Raw genomic sequence first — 20,215 nt, forward strand, 5'->3', positions numbered from 1 at the left:
GCTAAATTGGCTGCCTCGAGTGTCACAGCCACTCCATGTTCTTCTCTGCTACTGTTGGGAAAGACACTGATGATTTGGCATCTAAACAGGCTTTGGATGTTGGTTCCCATTTGGTATGACAACAGCGGGGTTGTAAACTTGACCCTGTTTCTAAAATTTGGAGATAGACTTGTCTTATCGCCTCTACCAAGTGGCCCATGGTATGGCCCACTTGTAAAGGGGGGATATGATAGAGGCAATTTCTTTGGATTGGTTTTGTCCAAATTTGACTCAGCATGTGAAACAGTATCTGTTTCGATGTGCTACATGCATGCAATTTAACATTTGCCAAAGGAGCACCTCTGAAACCAGGTCATTTCCCTACGCCAAGAGGACCATTTGTCCATCTTACAATGGATTTTATAGATCTTGCTGAAAGAAAAGAAAGTAAAAGGTACTGTTTAGTCCTTATTGACAGGTTCACCAGGTGGGTGGAGGCATTTCCCACCACACACTGTGATGCCAAGACAGTAGCAAAGCTACTCGTGAGGGAGATAATACCTAGATGTGGTGTTCCTGAGGTTTTATCTGCAGACAATGGTACCCACTTCACTGGTGATGTAGTGAAGCAGGTAGCCATAATGATGGGAGTGGACCAGAAGTTTTTGTCCATCTACCACCCCCAGAGTAATGGGGTTACAGAGAGAGCTAACCAATCCATTAAACAAGGGTTAGCTAAGGCATGCCACTCCACCAAGAAATCTTGGTTGGATTGTTTACCGCTGGTGTTAATGAAAATGTGCAGTAATGTTAATAAAGGCCTGGGGTGTACACCACATGAAACGTTCCCGCACACAGACCCCTGACTGACAGACAAATAGACCTCACTCTAGCTGAAGTAGAACACTTGGAGTACATGAAAGAGCTAACTACTATTGTCAGATCTCTCCACTCTCACACTAGGAAAGCTCTGGAGGAGGTACCAGTTGAGGACCCCGACTGCCTGCCTGTGGAGATTGGAGACTGGGTCAAAATCCGGGTCCACAAGAGAAAATGGAACCAGCCAAGATGGAGGGGGCCATTCAAGGTAACCATGGCAACACCAACGGCGGTTCAGGAAAGGTCCGACTGGCACCACCTGTCCCATTGCCAGAAGGTGTTCAGCCCACAGGAGATGATGGAGCCAGACACAGCCTGAAACAAAATGCAGAAGCAGATGTGAGTCGAGACCAAAGACTTGAAAAAGATGAAGGGCAAGAACAAAGCCCTGAAGAACCAACTATTTTACATGATCAGCAAGGTTATGTTGTAAATAAACAAACCCTTAGGGGTATAAGAGAGGGAAGACGACAGCATGAGGTCGTTGGTGGTTGACTATGTTGGCTCTATCCACACTACTTGTTTGTGTGGGTGAAGCCGGCCCTGTCAACACGTGGGTAAAGTTTGTTCGAGACTTAGGTTGAAAAGTGGTCCCAAATGGGACTGCAGTGTTCATTTTTTGTTGTTGTTTTGTCTAAACCCAAATCCATGAGAGAGTTGTTTGGTTCAATGAGTAGACCAATGGCAGAGACAGACCATGCCTGGTTTAAAGGTAATGGGTTTACCTGCCTCCTATGATGAATACTATGACGCCACTGACCCAGAGGATGATTACTATACTACCTAAATGTGAATGGTTAAAATTTCCAGATGTCTAACGTCAATTTCTGTACATGGTTATATGAGACTAGGTAGTCTCAAAGGGGGGAATGTTGGGGGTTACCCTGGGGGTCAGGTGTAGGGCTACACCAAATGCCATATTTACTGTATATATGTGATAACCATTGTATGCTTGCAATGCGCAATGATGGAAAATTACTGGGTAATGGAGATGTACTGTTTTAAGTTCTCAGGCTGAGAACTGCCTGCACCTGCTGATAGTCACACAACCTCAAGGCCGAGATAGTAAAGTGAGGAACCACAGTCTAGACATGTTTTTCTCATCTTAGATACTTTGTATCTAATCCAATGCAACAATGTGAAGATATGATTGACGGTAGGTTGTCTACACCAACTAGTATAAAGACTGTTGTCTCCTGTTTCGCCACACAGATCTTTACTATAGACTACTGAGGTATTCTGTATGTGAATCTCTGTCTGCAATTGCATTTTATTACTAAAGAGTTTTATACCAAGGTTCTTGTGTCTGTGTCATCTATCTGGAAGGTTGATTGTTGAAGGAAACTTAAATCACCCCATGCAAAGGACCACCCAACATTTGGCGAGCTTGCCAGGAGTGAGTGACCACCCAACTCTCGCCCTAATTATTTGATTACTTTCCCCTTCATAACTTAGCCTGCTGTTCCGACTTGGTGGTGCACATGTAGCCTATAGCCTGTTTTAGAGAATAGTAATCATTGAATATTGTAAGAGCTTTCATTGTCTGCTTATATGCCCCTTTTATTTATCCTACAGTTCTAATTTGGTGTACGTGGAGAATACTGTAAGAACGCCTATGTTCAGAATTCTGTTGCTGTACATTTCAAAAGTGCTGAACAAATAGTTATGTTGACTACGTCCTTCCTAGCTCGCTCATGAATGTCTTTATCGAAATTACGGATTGCTTCTTATCCGCTCGTCGTAATCCATTTGTCATTATGCCATAGTTTGTACATCTCAATTGTCAATAGAAACCACATCTGTTTAAGCAATTCAGCCATATCAGCTATGGTTTTTAAAAAGGCAGTAAATGAACTGAATGAACTGTTTCACTGATAGACAAGGCTCCGCTGATTGCCAGGTGCAGCGGTGGTAAGGATTCACTCCATGGTGCTGAAAATAAAGCTCTGCTGTTGTGACAACTTTATGTAGGGCACCGTTTGTCACCGTTATAGTGCAATTAATGTATTCTGTTATGTTGTGTTGTGTAGTGGCGTTGCAGGCGTGCATCTCATTTTTATAAATGTTTTGCCCCACCAAGATTTACATGCTAAAATCGCCACTGAACAAGTCACATAACAAGTTGCATGGACTTGTTGCATAGTGTTTAACATTATTTTTTAATGACTAATCTCAAGGCATGGTTTTGAAATCTTACAATAATTTGCTCTACAGACAGTATCAACTTTGCTGTAGGCTTGTGGAAGCTGCTTTAGACACGGTGATCTAGCTATCATGTTGACCAGTGGTATGCCTATAGGTGCATCTGATTTAGCTCTCTGGGCCCGCCGAGTAGGCGTAGTTTGTATCTTCAGACAAATAAAATGGTTCAAAATGGGAACACTTCGCCTACCCGGCATGCATGGCAGAGGGACCAAGTGTACCTGTTGCTTCTATAGCTGATTGGCTGGGCCTGGATTAAAACTGTCAGGGCCAATGTCCTGCCAGGCCCTGCCGTGGCGTTGCCCCTGAGTGAAAGGAGTGTTTTTTTGTCACAGTAAACACCAAATGGAAGGAAACGTTTTCAAGTGGGAAGCATGGATACCTGAACTTGTTCAATAGAACCTATCTTTTTCAAGATTTCCATTTATGGCTAACGAACAATGCCCAGGTTTCAGAGCCAGATAACATAAAGAGTATGGCACCGGAGATGAAGGTTTGGTTGTAGTGTGGCACCAAGACTGGAATGGAACTTGACTTGTGCTGTCATAATGGAAAATCCTGATAGTAGCTGTTTGATACACCTAACTGTCTCTCTCTAAAAATCCTCATGCTGAAGAAGGAAGTGCTAAGATGCATAATTACCTGGAATTTCAAAGAAAAAATTCCAGTAGCTAACATCATGTTACTGTAATGTAGTATCTGACAATTTCTTCCTTCATGATCTGTTTGTACTTAGAGAGAACTATAGTCTTTCATTGTTAAAGCTTTTATTTGATCCATAGTAATACCACAGTAGACTAAGCTGGTTATAGTACCTAACCAGGAGATTATGGAAAAATCTAATTTTCCCGTCACTCTATTGAAATCAGAGTAGAAGATTTTTGCTAGATCAGGGAAGATTTACTCAAATTGATCTTATTACAAAGGATGGACATGAAAAGGTTGGGACTCGTTGAACAGCATGCTTTTAGATAACACACTGTTCTCCTTTCGGTTCACTTTGGCACTGTGGACCTTCCAACTGTAATTTAGGGTGTTTGGTCAACTATTCTTGTGTGATGTTGGTTCCCAAAGCTGATAGGCTTTAGCTCAGTAGGCAAATGTGTTCTTGAGATGCACAGATGAAACGTGTTACCCAATTGGTTATAAAACCCTCACTGAAGGCCTTGTCTGCTCATATACACTAGAAAGGAACAATCCTGCCCGCTGGTCTTCTCCTGTCTCTCACAGTGGGCCTATTTCCTGCAGAGTGTGTGTGTGTGTGTGTGTGTGTGTGTGTGTGTGTGTGTGTGTGTGTGTGTGTGTGTGTGTGTGTGTGTGTGTGTGTGTGTGTGTGTGTGTGTGTGTGTGTGTGTGTGTGTGTGTGTGTGTGTGTACACGAGTATGTGTGTCTGCCTGCTTCTGGGCACTCTTTCAAAGGATCCATCCCATCACTCTATTTGAAAGGGAAAAGGAGAGCGAAAGAGATCTATATATTACAAAGAGTTTGGATGCCCAGTGGTGGAATTCTTCCAAAATGAAATTGATGTTCAGTGCTCTTTATAATCTCTTCGATGGGAAGTGTATTGCCACTCGTGAGACTCTTGATTCTCACAGTTAATTAGTGGGATGCTGTATTGAATAATATTGTTTTCCTCTATATATTTATATTCATTTTGTATTGAGCAGTTCAAACCTCTTCCGCTCTCAAACAATCAGTTTCAAGCCTTCCAATAGACGGGTTAGTTGACAACATCACGAAACCAATGCGTGCGCTTCAATGGGGCAGAAGGCCGACTGTTGTTGTGATTCTGGATGGCTAGATACAATGACAAGAAGCTGACGTGGGGAATCATATTATCTTGTTCTTCATACCATGTCTCATTTTGAGGTGTTTTTACTGATGTCACGTCTATGCTAATATGGCTCAAATATACTGGCTACTGTAGCTAACCAACAACTGTAGCAATGTATTGGAGAGACAACAAGTGCTGATTGTGCAAATGTATTTATGTTTTCAAGAAACATTAGAGACAAAATATAGTTCACATGATGTCAACAGTCTAAGCCAACCCTGTCTGTTTTGCCTCATAATTGCGCACTCATCGGTTAAGTTGCTAAACAACCAACCTGTCTATAGCACAGCTTGTTCCTACCATACCGATGTCCTGCAGACATCCAACGTTGAGTGCTATTCTGTGTCGAGTCGCGATGGCGTGAGGCTATTGCCTCGGTTACCTGGAATAGGACGGATTCCATTTTTAGAAACCCGTCAGGCAGAGAGAGAGCCTTTGGACATGGACAAGTCTTTTTCTTTTACTGCTCTTTACCAAAGAAAAGCTTTAGTGCTAAAACCAGTCCTTATTTCAATATTCTATCAGTTTTGGTTGTTAATATTGAATCCCCACACTACATTATAGATCTGTTTTAGTGTCAGTGCCAGCTTTCTGCACGCATTGCATAGGATGCCCAAACTTTTTTGCCTCGTGAATCACCTAAAGTTTTACATTTCCTGGTGAGTCCCCAAATAGACTGAACCATGTTTCTAGTAAGTAACCACTCAGTGTTTAGGAGCAGCTCAAGGGGGACTGGCTGCTACCCGCTGTTTGGAAGGCACTGGAACAATGTGGGTTCCATTGGCTCAAATGGTTGAAGCCAATATATATATATATATATATTTGGCTCTGGTTGGAGCATGGTGCTTGCAACACTGCAATAGTTTCCTGCATGATATGACTTCACTGCAAGTCGCTTTAGATAAAGCGTTTGCTAAATGACAATATTATGTACAGTACATACTGTGATATTGTTTCCTCATCCTGGCACAGTGTGCTTTGAGAGCCAGTCAGTCCTTGACGTGTAAGGCCCTAGCTTAATGTTCCACAAGCAGGTTACAGCTCTCCCAATGGAGGTTACAATCAGGTCAAGCCTCTTACGCAACAAATGTTTGATCAAACAATTAAACATTGTTGTGTATCACCCAGATTACATAAGAGACTGAGACTGTACATATTTGTCCCTCATTTGTGCTCAGTTTAAGATGATTTCAATAGAGGTTTGTCTACATTGCTTTTAATACCTCCTAATGAGCCATTGGGAAGACAAACAGCTCTGCAGCAAAGTACACACCTGGGTCATGTTCATTAGACACCAAACAATAGAAAAACGGATGTACAATCAGAAGGGTTGCGGTCAAAAAGTGATTGAAATCAAATGGAACAGCCCGATATGATTTCCATTATGTTTGTTTGATACAATAGATAGGTTTATGTAGCCTACTATGAGATCAATACCGGATATATATCAGTTTTCATAGCTGCTGTGATCAAGGAGACTTGTTGGTCACGGGTCCACATAACAGTAACGTTAGTAGTGACGTGTCAGTATTACCAAGTAAACACTTAAAAGCATAGGTAAACAGCTCGGCTGTCACTCAAATAAACCTTGCCCTTGACCTCAATGGGCAAGAGTCATAGACTGTGTCTGAAATTGCACCTTACTCCCTACATATTGCACTACTTTTAAGTGGAAAGGAGTGCACTATAGGATATAGGGTCCCATTTTGGATGCACACATAGTAATACCACCCTTGGTAGTACCGCAGATGTTTTTATGATCCTATTCATACCGGATATCAATATTCCCCCAAGCAATCCCAGACACTCTACAACATAATAAGATCAGTCTTTATTGTTGTCATTTTGTCTCAGCAGCAGGGGACAAAGCAGATCAAAATCAATATCCTTCCACTGGCTGCACCAAAGGGAAAAAGCCCTTTGAAAAATGACATTGCTCTTTTGGCCTTTCCAGATGAGGCCGGTCTGGGATGTTAATTTGTTTTGAGATGCCAGATTCATTTCTCACTGTGCTGTGCTCTCATCGGTAATGAGGGGTGTGTGTGAAGAGTAGTATGTTGTTGCCCTTCTGTTTAGATGGCTAAATTGAGGGTATTGCAAAGTGACTTCACGGTATGTTATTAAATGCTGTTGGGGTTAAAGTCCTCCAATGGTGGTGTTTGGGTTGCTAGGTTGGAGTGGTGTGTAATTATATAGCTAGCCAGTACACTAACTGGGTGTCACTGTCAGTAACAAACTGCTACAGATGCGCGCGCAGGCTAGGCTACTGCAAGGCTACTGCAAGGCTACTAGTGTTAGCATGTGCTGATTGCGTATAGAAATGCTTGCGGTTAGTATATAGAAATGCTAGCGTTAGCAGGAATTGCCCTTAACCATAGATATGGGATCAGATTACCCTACCCCCAAAACCCACCTTAAACATTAGGGGAATGTGTTTTTTATATGGCCGCTGAGAAATGGGATTACATAGCCAACAGTTTAGATTAAATCGTAATCTATATGGCTCAGACTAATTCTAACCCAGTGTTCCAAACCCTATCCCAAGGCCTTATATGGAAATTCACCGGTATACATTATGCAGAAACTTTTCCAACATGAAATGAAGCCGAATTGAGTATGCCACAACATCTCCATTAGGGCACACAACGGAAAATGTTTTGCAATGGGAAACGAAAATGAGTGTTTCTTATAGGACAAATCCAAGTAGCCCCTCCCTATTTCAGTCTGTTTTCTTCTGTTTGGTGCCTAATGAACACAATCCTAACCCATGACTCAAGTCTCTTTGCCGCTGAGTGGTTTCATTTGGTTTCCACATGGTGTAATGCATCATCCCAGATAGTATACAGAGGGGTTTGAAAATATTGACACTCTTGATACAGATGAGAAATAATGACTGTATAATTTAAATAATTCAAGTACTGAGCTATATTGTGTGCACATTTTTTTTTGAAAATTTGCTCAGAGAAATATTTTTTTTTTAAACAAGTAATAAAAAAATATTCTCAAAAAGGTAGGGGTCTAAATTATTGACATGTCTCACCCCTAAAGATTCTGAAAATACATTTGTCAAAAGTGTTGTATTTGGTCCCATATTCCTAGCACACTACCATGACCTGGCTACAGTGCAGAGGGACTTAAAATAACATAATTACAGGGTAGCCAGTGTCTTTGTCATTATAGGGCTTTCAGGATACTGCTCTTGTTAGTGTGAACGTACGCTACTTTTAGCCAGAGCTGTACACATGGACACCAGTATGACGGAGGGGGGGTGAGTCACTTTTCATATTGCCTCTGTGTATTCATTGGGGAATCCATTGTTGGCTTGGCGTGGGCGGCTTCTGCCTTTAGCGTATGTGTGTTTCTGTGGGTTTGTACTCCACTGAAGGCCTCTGCACATGGCTATAATCAGAGCCAGTCAAGCCCTTGAGCTGAACGGACATTTGGAGTGCCTGTAGGGACGGTGTACTATACGCTACATTCTCTCCTCCTATAGCCATTGCCCTGAAACATGGCAGCATATGGCTTCTAATGAGTCTACACAGCCATGTCTCCGGGCAAGTAGTGCCTCTTAATTTGTGTTTATTATAGTAATTCATCTTTCTTTCTTTAAGTCTTCAACAGCTTTATGATGCACTCTAAACGTGTCACCAGCATCCGATATTTCCTAGAAGCAATATAAATAGGAATGATGATATTAATATTATATAGTGGGATGTTGAGACCATAGAGGTACATTATATTACTGTTCTATTTCAGTCTGTGGTTGAGACAGAGACACACTCTAAACTCCTGACTCAGGCTGCAGACTTGGTGTAGGCCTCTCTCTCCCTGTCAGTGTGCGTGAACACAAATTTAATTGGGTCGCACAATGAGGGACGGACCCAACTGTTTCCAGGGCAACAGCCACTGGGGAGCAGCCAACTGGAGACAGATCTGCCAGGCAATATGTGGAGGAGGAATAGCACTCCATGGTTCAATTCCATTCCCATAACCTACTCCCTGCCTTCTATCCTTGTTGTGCCCTCTCGTAGATTGGATAGATCTGGATAGGTCTTATCAAGATGGCAATAGATGGCCACACCCTTCTGATAGTCCTGGTCTTCTGTAGATTCCACCATATTCCAAACTCTTATAGGGTTTTTCCAATATGGGGTTTCACACTGGTAGTTGGGGTTTTACACTGATGCTTTGTGTAGGTTTTACCTTGCTGCTTTGTGTTTCTGTGTCTGGCCCCCAAAAAAGTCTAGGGCCATGGTACCAGTTAACCAAGTTGACAAGTGCAGAGGGAGTAAGGAAGCTACATGAGTAACCAGATTAGAATGAGGTCCATGACTCCACGGTACATCATTTCTGTTTATTGTGTACCCTTTCAGAGCGCCCACCTGGCGGTGATCGACACACTAATGATGGCGTACACGGTGGAGACTGTGAGCTTGGAGAAGGTGGTGGCGTGCGTCCTCCAGTACTCTTCCCACAACGACGAAGACGCCGACACCCCATACGACACAGAGGACGCCATGACCAGCTGGATCAACAAGGTAGACACCTGCATGGCATGTAATGCACACACACAAGTAGGACCATTTACAGTCTAGACCAGCTGGACACCATACATTTGTTCCCTTTTCCCACTACGGAGCCGAACTGAGCTTAGCTAAGCCAATCTGTACTGCACTGGTTCTTACTACTCTGCTCTCTCTTTCCCCTATGTAGGACAGGAAATCCACTGAAAATCAGTTGGTCTACTGAGAAGGGTTCAAGTTTTTGAAAATTCCCAAATATTATTTGTAACTGTATACTTGGCATAATTTTTTCCTGTATAAACAAATACAATTAATCAACAGAGAAGAGCGAGAGAGTGAATTGGGACTGCCTGAGCATGTTGTCCTGTGAGGAGGCGGTCTTGCCCTGGGCCCGTCCCTATGCAGCTGGCTCTGCAGTGTGACAGTAGTAGGGGGGTGTTAGTCTGTGTCCCAAATGGCACGTATAGTGCACTACTTTCGGGCCAGAGCCCTATGGGCCCTGGTCAAAAATAGCGCACTATATAGGGAATAGCGTGCCATTTGGGACGCAGGCTTAGTGAGTGCTGCTGAACCAGTCAAGGGAGACACTCCACCTCCTCATCCTTAAGGCCCAGTACAGGCTGTTGTTTACATTCCACTGCTGGGAACACTTGGGGGCTGCCAGCTCTGGCCTGCTGGAGACTCGTACACTAAAATACACAGTCATGAATACTATCCATTTACAGATGCACACAGACACCTCTACACACCTGTACACAGACATACAGTATACATATAGACACACAAACACATGACACAACACACGTCAAATATACTGGTGTTGTCATGGAACCTTTCGGGGGAACCATGTGGTATACTCTGCAGATGTTGACAAACTGGGAGTCTCCAGGAAACAATGAACTCCAATACTCAAATCAAGGAAATTGCTGGAAGGCTCAAAATGTTTTGAAGGGACTGTGTTGACAAAAACAAAATGGGTTGACATACATTATGTTGTAAAATTAGATTTTATACAGTCTAAGGTGGACACCCTCCAATTTACAAGACAGATGTTATGAGAACATTGAATAACTGATTAGGTTTATCTTTATCTTGGAACATACACTCTCCCTGTTGCCGTTTGTAATGAATCCTGTTCTCTCTCTCTCTCTCTCTCTCTCTCTCTCTCTCTCTCTCTCTCTCTCTCTCTCTCTCTCTCTCTCTCTCTCTCTCTCTCTCTCTCTCTCTCTCTCTCTCTCTCTCTCTCTCTCTCTTCTCTCTCTCTCTCTCTCTCTCTCTCTCTCTCTCTCCTTTGTTAACCAGGTAAATGAGTATCTGAAAGATATCATCTCTCAGGAGCTGAGGAGAGAGATGCAGAGTGTTGAGCCAGTTGGCAAGCCAGGGGTGAGTACATCCCTCTCCTCTTTTCTCTTGTCTTCTTATGTCTTCTTCCTTCCCCCTACCCACTCCACTCTCTCTTATGATTCTGCATTTAGGAGCGTCTTCTACATTTGAATGACCTGGTCTTACAATTACAGTTTTTCTCAATTGCTAAAACACAATTTCTGAAACCTTGCTCCATTTCCTGAAAACATTAAACACAAAACCTCATCTTCAAGCACTATTTACATAACCTCTGACTCCTCTCGCAAAATGAAACATTTGCCTCAAAACAGTTTTACCTGTGTTCAAAATCAAACACTGCTCTGAAATCATAAACAAAGTGATCAAAATGATATACACTCTCAAGCAGTCAGTAAACAATACACCGAAAAATAGAAAACACATTGTTGAAAACATACAATTCTCAGGGAGAAGTACATTTTTAATCAAAAAAAATATTCATATTTTTCCGTCATTGTCTTTTGATGAACGAAAACATGTTCTATCATAGTAGCTCAAAATTGATCAGAAATTAATACTCTGCTTTGCTCTTTGCAATTTTGTTTTTTTGTTCTTCCTCCTCCTTGTACCCCTATTTTTACAGTACTGTACCCTGCATCTCACAAACTTGTCCTTTGTCTCTGTGATACTGTAATTCTTGTTCTTTGTTGATATGAACCTGCAACCAGTCAAAATCTATTGAGCAGTCAGTACTGTTAATAAATGGAAAGCACAATGTTCAGGGCCATACAATTTGTCCATTGTACAGTATACAGTATACAGCCTACAATGCACTGTACTACAGTATACAATACTAAAAGGGACAAAAATCAAAGAAGTAAACATGTGATCAATGTGCTTCTTCTTGTCTTTGGGCTGGGTCAGGCCAGAGCACTTCGTCAACATCACAAGCAATATTGTCACTCCTGAGGCAACGGGGGAAGAAGCCTCTTGTGTGCCGTATCCAGCCCTGACATGATGCCTCACCTATATCACCATAGGCTAAATCCATGGCTTGCAGCAGATTTACTCTGGTGTAGGGTTGTCTATCATACACTTTCCATCTCCAAGAGGAGAAAAACTCCTCAATCGGATTCAGGAAAGGGCGAGTATGGAGGGAGGTACAAGTTCATAAACTGCCTATTGATGTTAAACCATTCCCTTACCTGAGCAGCTCGGTGGAAACTGACATTGTCCCACACTATCACATAGGTGGGAATGGGATTCTCATTTAGTTCTTGACCCTGCTGCTCTTGAACCTGCTGCTCAAATAAAATATCTCTTAGATTGGCAATAAAACTTAGAAGGTGCTGGGTGTTATATGGCCCGAGTGAAACATGGTGATGTAGAACACCATGGTTGCTGATAGCAGCACAGATTGTGACATTGCCACCTCGTCGACCAGGGACTTCAACAATGGCCCGCTGTCCAATCATGTTTCGGCCTCTCCTTCTCCTCTTTGTCAGATTGAAGCCTGCTTCATCGACAAAGATGAACTCATGGGGTCTGTCCAAGGATTCCAAGTCAAATATTGTCTGTGTAGAAATACAATATACTGTATGTACAGAGACAGTGCTATACTGTAGAGTACAATTAGGCCTACTGTATGCACTTCTGATTCACATACATTGTATGTACTGAAGAGTAATGTCATTCACATAGTATGTGTTAGTACTGTAGACAATCTGGATTACAGTTAATGTTTCTGAATGTACACTTACTTGCACATACTGAGCTCGCAGTTCTTTCACCCTTGGTGAGTTGCGCTCAAAAGGTACTCTGTATACTTGTTTCATTCGCATCCTGTTACGATGGAGGACACGGTCAATTGTGGAAATGCTCACACTGTCGATTCCTTGGAAGTGTGTGTTGTCTTGTATCACTCGTTCCTGGATTTCTCTGAGTCGTATTGCATTATCTTGAAGGACCATGCCAACTATAATGGCCTCTTGCTCCCGAGTGAATATAGCTGTCCTTCCACCTGCATGTGGCAGCCTTGCAATTCTTCAAAAAGTAGTTGTGCAGTTACAAAACATATTCATGCAGTGCAATACATACAGTGATTAACTTTACAAATGTCTATTGAAACAGCTGCATATAGTGTAGTACAGTAAATTTGCAATTACAAAAATACAGTAGTATACTGTACCTGTTCTCTTCTCTGAATGTCCTTACTATGGTGGACACAGAAAATCGGCTCAAATTGGGTTGCACTCGAAGTCCTGCTTCCCTCATTGTCAGTCCATGGACAAGAACATGGTCTGTAACTGTTGCTCGAATTTCATCAGATATTTCCACTCTGTCTTCCTCTTCGTCCTCCTCTTCCTCTTTCTTGCCCTCCTCTTCCTCCTCGTCGCCCACCTCGCATACGCACTTGTCCTCGTCCTCTCATTGTTTCTTCTATCCATTCTCAGACTTTCTCCTTCCCACCTTCAACAACCTGTTTGCTCTCTGAACTGGCTTATATTGGTTGTGTCGCATCATTTGAAACAGGTTAAACAATTTTGAGTGGTTGTGTTCAATCAATGACATGTGTTCTCTGTTTGTATTTGATTGTTGCCACTTGTGTTTACCAGTATGGATGACATGTGCATTAGAGTGCAGAATGTGTTTTGAGAATGAGAATGTGTTTAGAGTTTTGCTGAAAAGTCTAAGTGAGATCTGCAAATTGTGTTTTACCATGTGAAATGGTTTAAGGTATTGACAACAGACTGCATAATTAGCTAAATGAGTCCAGGCAACTGAGAACTTTGTTCAGCCAATGGGTTTTAGTGTTTTAGCAATTGAGAAAAACTGTAAATAAGCACCTGTTTCAAATTCAATGTATGCAGTGCTGTGCACAGAACATTTGATGGGGTTGGTGCTCAAAGTGATTTTTTTCAATCATAGGCCTTCATTTTCTGCAAAAAAAAATTTTGTTAAACAAGCTAGAACCACAGAAAGGGATTTAAAAAGAACCACAACTTTACTAGAACCACTCCTGGGGCCTCATTTATAAACGGTACATACTAAAATATGCCCCAAAACATGTAAACACTGAACTTGACTGAATGCCACACATACACAATCCATGTCTCAATTGTCTCAAGGCTTAAAAATCTTTCTTTAACCTGTCTCCTCCCCTTCATCTACACTGATTGCGGTGGATTTAACAAGTGACATCAATAAGGGATCATAGCGTTCACCAGGATTCACAGGATGCACCTGAGGATGCACCTGAGCTCAACCTGAGGATGCACCTGAGCTCAACCTGAGGATGCACCTGAGCTCAACCTGAGGATGCACCTCAGCTCAACCTTAGGATGCACCTGAGGTCAACCTGAGGATGCACCTGAGGTCAACCTGAGGATGCACCTGAGGTCAACCTGAGGATGCACCTGAGCTCAACCTTAGGATGCACCTGAGCTCAACCTTAGGATGCACCTCAGCTCAACCTGAGGATGCACCTGAGCTCAACCTGAGGATGCACCTGAGCTCAACCTGAGGATGCACCTGAGCTCAATGCGCCTGATGCACTTCAGGATGCACCTGATCTCATTTTCAAGTCTCATAGCAAAGGGACTGAATACTTAGGCAAATGTGATATTTCAGTTTTTTGATTTTTATAAATGTGCAAAACATTTTTGTTCAAAAACCTGTTTTCTCTTTGTCATTATGGGGTATTGTGTGTAGATGAGGGGACAAAAACAATTTAATCCATTTTAGAATAAGACTAACTTTTTAATAATATGATTTGCAGGCAATCATATTACTCAAATACAAATAATACTTTACTCAAATACAAATAATACTTTTCTGCATCTAGTCTTCAATAGTTTTCAATGGTAGACTGCGACAGAGTAGGTAAATGTTGAACTAGAACGCAAAAATGCGCTGAGAAGTAACTGGCCCCGTTGTTTCTGCTGCTGCTTTGAAAGTGGATTGAAAAGTACTGGGGCAAATGCTTTCTCGCCACACGTTTTCCAGCGGCTCTGGCAGCAATGCACTGCCGGCTCCCAGTGGCAGTAGGGCGGGGAGGGGTTCATTAGTTAAAAAAAATAGCACCAATCAAAAATATACTTTTTCCATAGGAGGGCTAAAGGACAGATACTCCAGCACCCCTAGGGCTCTATCTGTGCACGTGACTGCATATATGAATTTAGTAATTAATCGTGTAATGCCAATTTAAACTATTGAATTCAAATTCAATTTCTTAATACAAACTGAAAATGATTAAATTCAAGTTCAATCCACTGATGTGTATAAACCCTGGATGACTGACAAGGGCGCTGTATTGAAAGCACCGCTGAGCCATTTTGGTACTCCTCAATTGTAAAGAAATATTTTGGAAGCTATAAAAATGCATTTATTAATGTCTACATTTTGTTTTTGCCAAGTATGTTCTATTACAGACACCTTGATGCATACTTTAAATTATAGTATGTGATCTGAAAATAATATAAAAACATATTCCTGAAAGTATTATTTTAGAGAGTACTAATGTTACTATCCCCACCACAATGTCATTTTCTAATTTTGTCCTTTTTATTGAAATACTGTAGAATTCCATGAATTTCTAAGGAGGACTGCACCTTCTATTTAAAAGGCTACTGAGTGGCACAGATGTCTAAGGCACTGCATCTCAGTGCTAGAGGTGTCACTACAGACCCTGGTTCGATCCCGGGCTGTATCACAACTGGCTGTGATCGGGAGTTCCATGGGGCAGCGCTCAATTGGCCCAGCGTTGTCTGGGTTTGGGGAGGGTTTGGCCGGGGTAAGCCGTCATTGTAAAATAAGAATTTGTTCATAGCTGACTTGCCTAGTTAAATAAAAATACAATACAATTCTGGGGAGTATCAATATGGCAGCTGGTGGCTTCAAAGCCTCTCTTGGCCATTACATAGCATTAGCAAGCCAGGGTTTATACACATCATTGGTTCAACCTCTGCTGTCACTTATACACTGAGTATACCAAACAGTAGGAATGCCTTCCTAATATTGAGTTGCATCCCCCCCCTTTTGCCCTCAGAACAGCCTCAATTCGTCGGAGCATGGACTCTACAATGTGTCGAAAGTGTTCCACAGGGATGCTGGTCCATGTTGACTCCAATGCTTCCCCCAGTTGTGTCAAGTTGGCTAGATTTCCTTTGGGTGGTGGGTCATTCTTGATACACAGGGGAGGAGCTCCAGGTGGTATCCGATTTCAAGGCACTTAAATATTTTGTCTTACCCAATGACCCTCTGAATGGCACACATACACAATCCATGTCTCAATTGTCTCAAGGCATAAAAGGCCTTCTTTAACCTGTCTCCTCCCCTTCACCTACACTGACTGAAGTGGATTTAACAAGTGATATCAATAAGGCATCATAGCTTTAACCTGGATTCACCTGGTCAGTCTATGTTATGAAAAGAGCAGGTGTTCTTAATGTTTTGAATCCTCAGTGTATATCTCTCCATATTTATGCCTCAATGTTTATACTGTATATTACATAGCAGCATTCAACATGAACAGCAGAATATTTCTGTGCAATTCCCTTTCTCAGCCTGATCCCAGATTTGTTTGTGCGGTCCTGCTATCTCCTATGTTTGAGTTTATTTTTATTTTTACAGGGAAAGTACACATTAATCAACGTTTCAGTAAAAGTGCCGGTTTTAGCCAGCCGGCTAATTTTCAACCGCAGTCCCTGGGCGGGTTATTAAAAACAATTACAATAACAATACATATGCAGAGCAACATAGGACAAGCAACACGTAGCATGCAGACAGAGCAATAGCACAAAAGGCAACAAAACAAAATACATAAAAGAAACAAAGTGTTTCCACACCTCACAAGCTACAGACAACATGGAAAGCGACAATACACAGCTAGGAATTATGTTCACAAGTCTGATTGGCCTTTAATGTTTTTTGTGAAGGTGTGATAGGTGGTGCAGTTCTGTGTGTCTGATGGCAGTGTGTTCCAGACATGGGAAGCTCTCACAGAGAAAGCAGATTGACTAAAGGTGCTTTTCCTTAAGGGAACTATACTGTCACCTCTCATGGCAGACCTTGTGGATCTGCTGCCTTTTTCACCTGCTTTTTAAAAAAGAGGTTGGAATTACGTATGATGCCAAGGTACTTGAAATCGGATACCCCCTGGAGCTCCTCCCCTGACACATAGACATCTGGCTCAGTAGCATCAGTTGCCCTCTCTGTTTAGAACATGCAGACAGTTTCTTTCACACTGAGATGCAAACATGAGTCACTGAGCCACTTTGTACCCTGCACCATTACAGTAGTGAGTTCTTGTGCAGCTTGTTGTTTGCTCTTTGCATGCACATATATCACTGTATCATCTGCATACATTTTAACTTCAGACCCAGTACAGGCAGATGTTAATTGTCATGCCATTGGCACAAACAGCTACTGTACTTTCTCTCTCCTACTTTCTTCACACCCCACACAGCATTTTTTTTTCTCAGTCAAGTCCTTTCAATGCTAATTACAAGACAACTGTCATTTAGTCTGGGGTCACACAGGTCAGAAACTAAACTGGCCACCTATCTAGGAGTTGTTGCATCTCGCTACATGCAGACTCTAATGCCTTATGACAGGCTGTTGTTTGCGTGTCTGTTGTACCAGCTGAATCATGCTCTGTCATCACAGGCAGGCTGGTTCAGTATTATGGTCTGCCGAGCAGCAGGGTTGACGTGGGAACATGGCCTTTGACACAGCAGAACTGACGATAGAGAGAGATGATGTCATTCTCACTGCTCTGTTTCCCTCCTCTCTCCTCTTCTCTACTTCTCTTCTGTCTTCTACTCCTTTTCTCCTCTCCTTATTTCCCTCCTCTCCCATTCTCTTCTCTCCCCCTCCTCTCATCTCCCCCATCCCCTCCTCACTCTTCTTTGCTTGCCCATCTAAACACGCCATCATTTTACTGTGGCTGGTCCTTAAGAATGCCTGAAGAAGGCACAGTGTGCCAAAACGTTGGCTTACCCATTAAATTGTTGCGAACATATAGTATAATCTTTCTTTTCATACTGTGGCTGGGCCTCCCATCCAGAGGAGGGCACAGTTTGCATGGTAATTATGACACAACACCTTTAGTGAACCTGGAGAGAAGTTACATCTATATAGGAGCCTTGAGAAAATCTTGGATAGTTCCCAGGAGGCAATGCCACTGCGGCAAGGCAGATGTCCCATCCCAGAACGGACGTGTATGTGCCTGCAGAGACCTTGCATGAAGTGCTGCCTGATAGGCTATCATGCTTGGACAGACAGCTGGCTGTTTGTGTGTGTTTGGCAGGGACAATATACAACAAAACATACATCTCAGAGTATGATAAGTAATGTGTTTTACCAGTGGCAAGAAAAAGTATGTGAACCCTTTGGAATTTCCTGGATTTCTGCATAAATTGGTCATCAAATTTGATTTGATCTTCATCTAAGTCACAACAATAGACAAACATACTGTGCTTAAACTAATAACACACAAATTATTGTATTTTTCTTGTCTATATTGAATACATCATTTAAACATTTATAGTGTAGGTTGGAAAATGTATGTGAACCCCTAGGCTAATGACTTCTCCAAAAGCTAATTGTTGTCAGGAGTCATCTAACCTGGAGTTCAATCAATGAAACGAGATTGGAGATGTTGGTTAGAGCTGCCTTGCCCTATAAAAAACACTCACAAAATATTTGTTTGCTATTCACAAGAAGCATTGCCTGATGTGAACCATGCCTTGAACAAAGGAGATCTCAGAAGACCTAAGATTAAGAATTGTTGACTTGCATAAAGCTGGAAAAGGTTATAAAAGTATCTCTAAAAGCCTTGATGTTCATCAGTCTATGGTAAGACAAATTGTCTATAAATGGAGAAAGTTCAGCACTGTTGCTACTCTCCCTAGGAGTGGCCGTCCTGCAAATATGACTGCAAGAGCACAGCGCAGAATGCTCAATGAGGTTAAGAAGGTTAAGAACATGCTAACATCTCTGTTGACGAGTCTACAATACATAAAACACTAAACAAGAATGGTGTTCACGGAGGACACCACGAAAGAAGCCACTGCTGTCCAAAAAATCAAACATTGCTGCATGTCTGAAGTATTCAAAAAGAGCACCTAGATTGTTCCACAGCGCTACTGGCAAAATATTCTGTGTACAGATGAAACTACAATTAAGTTGTTTGGAAGGAACACACATCACTATGTGTGGAGAAAAAAGGCATAGCACACCAACATCAAAACCTCATCCCAACTGTAAAGTATGGTGGAGGGAGCATAATGGTTTGGGGCTGCTTTACTGCCTCTGGGCCTGGACAGCTTGCTATCATCGATGGAAGAATGAATTCCCACGTTTATCAAGAAATTTTGCAGGAGAATGTAAGGCTATCTGTCCGCCAATTGAAGCTCAACAGAAGTTGGGTGATGCAACAGGACAACGACCCAAAACACAGAAGTAAATCAACAACAGAATGGCTTCAACAGAAGAAAATATGCCTTCTGGAGTGGCCCAGTCATAGTCCTGACCTCAACCCTATTGAGATGCTGTGGCATGACCTCAAGAGAGCAGTTCACACCAGACATCCCAAGAATATTGCTGAACTGAAACAGTTTTGTAAAAAGGAATGGTCCGAATTTCTTCCTGACCGTTGTGCAGGTCTGATCCGCAACTACAGAAAACGTTTGGTTGAGGTTATTGCTGCCAAAGGAGGGTCAAACAAGTGCACAGGGGCATTGACATGCTGAAACAGGAAAGGGCCTTCCCCAAACTGTTGCCACAAAGTTGGAAGCACAGAATGTAATTGCATGCTGTTAAGATTTCCCTTCATTGGAACTAAGGGGCCTAGCCCGAACCATGAAAAACAGCCCCAGACCGTTATTCCTTCTCCACCAAACTTTACATTTGGCACTATGCATCGGGACAGGTAGCATTCTCCTGGCATCTGCCAAACCCATATTAGTCCGTCGGACTGTCAGATGGTGAAGTGTGATTCAATGCATTTTCACTGTTCCAGAGTCCAATTGCGGCGAGCTTTACACCACTCCAGCCGACGCTTGGCAATGCACATGTGTGCGGCAGCTCGGCCATGGAAGCCCATTTCATGAAGCTCCCGATGAACAGTTCTTGTGCTGACGTTGCTTCCAGAAGCAGTTTGTAACTCAGTAGTGAGTGTTGCAACCAAGGACAGACGATTTTTACGGGCTACGTGCTTTAGCACTCGGCGGCCCCGTTCTGTGAGCTTGTGTGGCCTACCACTTCGCGCCTGAGCCGTTGTTGACAGGGGCAGCTCTAGCAGGGCAGAAATTTGAACTGACTTGTTGGAAAGGTAGCATCCTATGATGGTGCCACGTTGAAAGTCACTGAGCTCTTCAGTAAGGCCATTCTACTGCCAATGTTTGTCTATGAAGACTGCATGGCTGTGTGCTCAATTTTATACACCTGTCAGCAACGCATGTGGCTAAAATA

The 20,215-nt window shown here is 42.5% G+C and overlaps 1 protein-coding gene across 4 annotated transcripts in view; it reads left to right on the forward strand.

Annotated features, from left to right (window-relative positions):
* Nucleotides 1–20,215, forward strand: part of camsap2a (calmodulin regulated spectrin-associated protein family, member 2a) — an 87,309-nt gene that overhangs the window by 39,574 nt on the left and 27,520 nt on the right. For all 4 annotated transcript variants that reach the window (XM_082956691.1, XM_082956692.1, XM_082956693.1 and 1 more), the window contains exons 3-4: nucleotides 9,269–9,433; nucleotides 10,721–10,801. In XM_082956691.1, the coding sequence (XP_082812817.1) occupies nucleotides 9,269–9,433; nucleotides 10,721–10,801 (246 nt within the window). The remainder of the gene's footprint in view (nucleotides 1–9,268; nucleotides 9,434–10,720; nucleotides 10,802–20,215) is intronic.

The sequence above is a fragment of the Salmo salar genome, chromosome 10 (genome assembly GCF_965601325.2).
Source record: "Salmo salar chromosome 10, fSalSal1, whole genome shotgun sequence".
Taxonomy (NCBI): Eukaryota; Metazoa; Chordata; class Actinopteri; order Salmoniformes; family Salmonidae; genus Salmo; species Salmo salar.